Here is a 6668-nt window from a genome sequence, read left to right as displayed (position 1 = left end):
AGCCGCATAGGAGAAAAATGATAGATAGGATGAAGGAATCCTCAACCATCCTGTGGCAGCAACCTGAAGAGCAAAGACAAAATTATGCCAGTGTATGAGGAGGCATAACTAATGCTTGATTTACCCTCCCGCTAAACCACAAACACAATTACAGATTAACAGAGTTGGAAGGGACCTTGTAGGTCATCTAGTCCAACCCCCACCCACCCACCCAAGCAGGAGACCCTACACCCGTGATGGTGAACCTATGGCACGCATGCTACAGGTGGCATGCAGAGCCATATCGGTGGGCACACGAGCTCAGTTTGTAGACTTCCAGAAGACAGGAAATGAGCTGTTTCCAGCCTCTGGAGGGCCTCCTGGGAGGTGGGGAAGGCAATTTTCACCCTCCCCAGGCTCCTAGAAAGGCTCTGGAGCATGGGGAAAGTGAAAAACGGGCCTTCCGGTCCCACCAGAAGTTGGCAAATGGGCCGTTTCTGGCCTCCAGAGGACCTCCAGGGGATTGGAGGAGGTTGTTGTCACCCTCCCCAGGCTCCTAGAGAACCTCTGGAACCTGGGGAAGGTGAAAAACGGGCCCACCATGCCATTGCGTGCCAAAAGTGGGGGGCACGCGCGCATGAGCAGGGGTACATAGAATTATGGGTGTGGGCATGCACGCAACCCCCCCCCACGCTCCCCACGCTTTTGGCACGCAATGGCAAAAAGGTTAGCAATCACTGCCCTACACCATTTCTGACAAATGGCAGACCAATCTCTTCTTGAAAGTCTCAAGTGATGAAGCTCCCACAACTTCCAAAGGCAAAGCTGTTCCATTGGTTGATTGTTCTCACTGTCAGAAAATGTCTCCTTATTTCCAGGTTAAACCGCTCCTTATTTCAGTTTCCATCCATTATTCCTTGTCTGGCCTACAGGTGCTTTTGAAAAAAATATTGACCCCCCTCCTCTCTGTGGCAGCCCCTCAAAATATTGGCACACTGCTATCATGTCTCCCCTGGTCCTTCCCTTCACAAAATGGCTTGGGTCAGTCCCAAAGGTTGACTAATTATTTAAGTACTTTCCCAGAAGGGAAAGCGCTCGGCGGCCACGCTTTCCTATAACTCAGCCAATTTAAAGCCGCTCTGAGAACCATCTGCCACCCCGCGGCTGTGAGACCGGGGCGTCTCCTCCTCCCGGCTACCGGCGAGTCCTCTCGCCACAGGAGAAGCGCTCGCCAAGCTTTATGCCGCCTGCAGCTTCCGGCGCTCGAGCCTCTGAGAGGCTGCCGGGCGGGGTGACGCACGGGCAGAGATGCCCAATGAAAGAGGCGCGCCATGCCCGGGACCGATCCCAGGCGATGTATAAAGTGAGGCGCGCCGCCTTGCAAAGAAGGAGCCGGAGGGTGTGGAGCGCATAGCGAGAGTCCCTGTGGGGCGCCGGCGGCCTTTTTGTCCTCTTGCCCTGCTTGTCAGAGGGGGAAGAAGGAAGCCTTTTGGCCGCGGACAGCAGACACGGAGGTCGGCCGGTGCATTTAAACGCGATTTCTTTTTCAAGTTATCCGTTCCCACGTCGGCCACGGGACACGCGGGACTGAGGCCAGACGTTTCCTTTGACTCCAGGCTGGGCGCACGTGCTGCTGCCAGGAAACGCCCCTTCCCACGCCAACAAGCCTCTCACCCCTTCCCTACTGCTCGAATAGTTTCTTGGGGAGTGGGTGACCGACCCCGCACCCCCACCCCACTTTCAACTTCTAGCAAGGTCCGCCTCTGGTCTCTGCTCCTTTCCCAGCGCTCCAGGGAATCTCTTGCGGAGCACCGGCTCTCCAGGGCTGGGCGCGCGCCTTGACCAAATGGAGAAAAGGAAGCCGCGGGCCGCGGCGGATCAGCCTCTGCGAACCGCCAGCTGCAATGGGTACGCGCTGGCAGAGAAGCAGCCGCCCCTTCAGCGGAGTCTCTCGGGAGAAGCGCCGTCCCGTAGCTGGAAGAGCGCGGCTGGCGGGCATCCCTTAGAGAGCTGGAAGGAAGAGCGGACCCGCAGCGAAGAGGACAACGAAATGAACTTGCCCGGCCTGGCCGCCGCTTACACCACCATCCTGCGTGCCTTGGGCGAGGACCCGCAGCGCCAGGGGCTGCTCAAGACGCCCTGGAGGGCGGCCACGGCCATGCAGTACTTCACCAAAGGCTATCAGGAGACCATTACAGGTGGGACGCGCGACCCGTAGTTTTTATAAGGCTGGAAAGCATTGAAATAGGGAATCTTCACAACAGTCCTGTGGGGTAGGCCAGTTCTTACAGATACCCGGGATGAGCTGGTGTTAACAGTGGGGTTCAAATGAATGATCACGGTTTCTGGAGCCCTGCTTACGTTTACGGTATACATAGTGTTCAGAAGTTTAACAACTTTACTTGTAAGGCAGCTAGCTAGTGCCTACACTTTGTCTATGGGAGATAATGGATGTGAGAGAAGTGAGGATCGAAGTTTGGAGTAGACAAAGGCTGGTTGGAGGCTGGTGCACCCAGTTTCCTTCCAGTGAAATAGGGCATGACTTAAAAGAAAAAGTATTCCTTTCAGTCTTAGAATGGCCTTACAACTTTTTTGTAGTTTTTTTTAACAAAACTGAAAGAGGTGCCAGCAGGATGCTTTCGCCAATTGCTTCATAAATGATAGTTAAAGGTGGTGGATTAAGAGCAGGCAGACAAGCTAGAGTTTTCATCTTCTGAGAAGCCAGCTGAGTGATTTTGGGCTGGTCATTTGCTCTGAGTCCTAGACTGGAAAATTAAGAAATATTGGGATTTTCGCATAGCAAATCCCTTCTGAAAATCTTGCCAAGAAAACTGCATGGACTTACCCATGTAGTCACTTGGTGTCAATATTAACTCTTACCAACAACAAGGGTGGAGTTGTTACCAGCAGGATCTTTTCCCTCAATTGCATCATAAATAATAAGGCTGCCTCTGCTTTTCATAATCCTGACCAGCACAGCAGTACTGAAGGCCTGGGTTGCATCTTTGCCTTAGTCCAGATTGTGGTTTGCTTGTTTATGGCTTAGTACTGAAATATTTGGGTCCCTGTGATGTGCAAATCATTGTTCGTGGGTTAACATGTTGCATAGGGAAGAACGAATAGTATGTATATTTGCCACCTTGAGTTACTTATGAAGTAATAAAGATGGGATGAAAATATAATAAATAAACTATGCTTTGAATAGAATAGAATAAAAATTTTATTGGCCAAGTGTGATTGGACAAACAAGGAATTTGTCTTGGTGCATATGCTCTCAGTGTACATAAAATAAAAGATATGTTCATCAAGAATCATAAGGTACAACACTTAATTGCCAAATAAACATTAAACATGATTAAACAAAAACATGGCTTACTGCCTAGTACAAACATAGCCAAGGCATTTATAATACTGAATAGTTTACAAAAATAGCATTAATGCTTTCAAATATAATGAGATGATAGAAGTCATGGTCCAGTACAACAGAAGGAATATCAGTTGTAGAAAAACATTCATTAGCATCTCCAATTACTCTAATTATTTCCCTTTCTCTCACATCACTTAGATTTAAATTTAGGTCTAGATTCAGATTTAGATCCTGCCTTTTCTGCAGGAATGGACAATGCCTGATGTATTCCTATTTTCTTCGCACAAAAGCAACCTGATGAAGGTAGGTTGGGCCAATTCTTTCTCAACTCAGCCAGCCAGTGAGTTTCCATGACTGAAGGTCAACCTGAATCTGCATCACTTTGGTCTTAGGTCAATAGTTTAATCTCTCCACCACACTGTCTCCTTGAGAATGAAACAAAAATCCTCCTAGCTTAGCAAATATGACTTTTCATATTTAATGAACAGACTCTAGGTCTCAAACTCTTTTCTATATGACCGGAGGCAAGAAATTTATGTTCTGAGCTAAAATTTCTATCAGTCTAATAGTTACAATATATCCAGGCCCTAGGAAAAGGAATCCACCTGTCATCTATTCTAGTTTTTCTCAGCTTTGGCAACTTTATGATGTGTAGACTTCAACTCCCAGAATTCCCCAGCCAGCATACTGGCTGGGGAATTCTGGGAGTTGAAGTCCACACATCTTAAAGTTGCCAAGATTCAGAAACGCTGATTTATTCTATTAGGTTGACAAGATTAGGCTCCCTCTCCCGTAACCAACAGTTTTGAGGCAGAAACTTTAAAGGAAATTTCTCAACATGCTACTATAACTTTTGCCACTGATTAATTGCAGTGCATACTGGAAAATCACAAAGTTAAAGAATTTTTCCTTGGCTTTGTTATCTCTGTCTCAGTCATGTTCAAAATCCTTGTGGGAGAGTAGAGACACAACATTAACTCTACATAAAAGATTGCAATTGATGTATCCATTTCAGGAATGATTGTCCTAGATCAAACGTAGACTTTGTGGTACTGATTGATTTTTTTTTTTTTTTGTATATGGTGTTTTTCCATAGAAAAGCATGACTGAGTATTTTTAACTCCCATGTAATTAGCATATCAATAAAACGAGAATGGGGTGGCCAGTTTCTGTCCAACAGTTCCTGTGATCAGAAGCTGTTGAAGAGATAAAAATGAGCAAGAAGTTTATGCAAAATTATAGAGCTTTACTAGGTTGAAATCATTTAGATCAGTGTTTCTCAACCTTGGAAGCTTGAAGATGGGTGGACTTCAACTCCCAGAATCCCCCAGCCAGCAGTGCTGGCTGGGGGATTCTGGGAGTTGAAGTCCACCCATCTTCAAGCTTCCAAGGTTGAGAAACACTGATTTAGATGAAACTTTTCCTGCTGTATCTTTATGTAGCAGACATCTTGCAATTGCTTTGTAGGAACAACGTGAAGACACGGTAGCTTTTCCCATTCTGCAGTCCAGGGTCACTGGACTACAGCCCCCATCACATTCATCCATTGAGATTTGGTTCACAGGAATTGTGGGAGTTGCAGTTCAACAGGCCTGGAAGGATGGTTTCATTCCAAATTAACCTACATTTTCTTTAAAGTTCATATGCAGTAGCTGGTACAGTAGTGTGTCTTATGTAGCACTGCATTTTTGTGCAGCATTTTTATTCAAGCACTAGAGCAGGGGTATCAAACTCAAGTCCGGGGGCCGAATCTGGCCCGCATGGTGCTTAAATCTGGCCTACAAGGCCATCCTAGAAACAGCAAAGGACTGGCCCGCAGTGCCTTGGCCCCTCCCAGGCTGACCAGGTGCTGATCTACAACCTAGTGGCGGCTGTTTTCGTCGGAAGAGTGCTGCAGGAGACCGTCGAAGCCAAAAAGAGAGCTTGTGAGGGGCACATGCGGCCCTCCTGAGCTCCATTTTCGCTGGCAGAGTGCTAGCAAAACAAACTTGCTTGCCCTCTGCTGCCTAGGGCACTGGACTGCCTGTGCTGCTGTCCAGGGGACCTCCACGTGGCCTGAGAGGGATGGTGAGGCTCCTCTGGAGGACAAGGGTTTGGCGCTCTCCCTGGTCTCACCTTCCTCCACTGGAGACAATGAATCCCCCCAGGCCCGCCTGGCCCACCACAGGTGCCCCCAACATGAGTGATGTCAATTTCACCATGCCCACCCAGCCCAACGAGGTCAAACACAACCCTGATGCAGCCCTCAATGAAATCGTGTTTGACATCCCTGCAATATAGCAATAATATGAAGATAAATATGGGAATCTATTGAAGTGGCTGACCATCATAAATTTAATAAAATAAATAAATAAATTGGCAGAATGAAGGCAGAATGGAGGCAGAATGAAGTGACTATGGCCATCACTTCCTTAGAGCCAATATTCCCATGTGATACCTTCATGTGTATATAATAAACTGTCATCCCAGCCAGAATAAGGAAAATAGGAATAATAATCTGGTGGATATCCATTTAGGAAAGATTTGCTAAAGTCAGGAAAATTTTAAGAAGCCAAATGAAAAATGATCTTAATTGCAATTTTCTCATTTTTTTATTATGCAGCTTTCTGAATTTCATGGGATAGCAGACAGGGAATCATACTGATATCATATTCCACTTGTAATTTTTTTATATAAATATATCTTTTTTCCTTACTGAAAAAGAATATAGTTAACAAGGCAAAAGTGGGAAGTCTATGAAATATGAGGTAGCATTTTCATATTTGGGCTGAAAATACTGGAATGATATCCAGATGACAGCAAAGAGTTAGTCTTCTGGATCTCTTTGCCTCTAAACAGTGATTATAAAGTTTTTTGTAGAACAGGTTTAGTAGCCGTAACATCAATTGCCATCTCTCTAAAAAGAGCTTACTCAGCTCTTTTGTGAGAATTATGTTTCTCTTGAGTTAAGTGAACAATGGATTAATGTTTTCTAGACGGAAAGCCAATATGAACATAGCACAACTATGCCAATGACTCATGAGATCTTGCTACTTGAATGATTAAGAGCTTTGGTACTACAGTGGTTTAAAGCACCCTGTTATTAACACAGCTGCCTGCAATTTACTGCTGGTTCGAATCTCTCCAAGGCTCAAGGTTGACTCAGCCTTCCATCCTTTCTAAGGTAGGTTAAATGAGGACCCAGTTTGTGGGGGCAATAAGCTGACTTTGTATAAATATACAAAAGTATGAAGGCTATTGCTTAACGCACTGTAAGCCGCCCTGAGTCTCCGGAGAAGGGCGGCATATAAATCAAATTAAAAATAAAAAATAAAAAAAAATA

The 6668-nt window shown here is 46.0% G+C and overlaps 1 protein-coding gene across 1 annotated transcript in view; it reads left to right on the top strand.

Moving 5' to 3' along the window:
- The first annotated feature begins 1181 nt into the window (after positions 1-1181).
- GCH1 (GTP cyclohydrolase 1) overlaps positions 1182-6668 on the top strand; it is a 37178-nt gene continuing 31691 nt past the window's right edge. Inside the window, exon 1 of the mRNA XM_034433418.3 lies at positions 1182-2177. Within this exon, the coding sequence (XP_034289309.1) occupies positions 1826-2177 (352 nt within the window). The 5' untranslated portion in view covers positions 1182-1825. The remainder of the gene's footprint in view (positions 2178-6668) is intronic.

This window comes from Pantherophis guttatus, chromosome 1 (assembly GCF_059756535.1).
Source record: "Pantherophis guttatus breed Tessera chromosome 1, ASM5975653v1, whole genome shotgun sequence".
NCBI lineage: Eukaryota > Metazoa > Chordata > Lepidosauria > Squamata > Colubridae > Pantherophis > Pantherophis guttatus.
The sequence above is the reverse complement of the archived record's forward strand: the minus strand, read 5'-3'. Positions and strand labels throughout refer to the sequence as shown.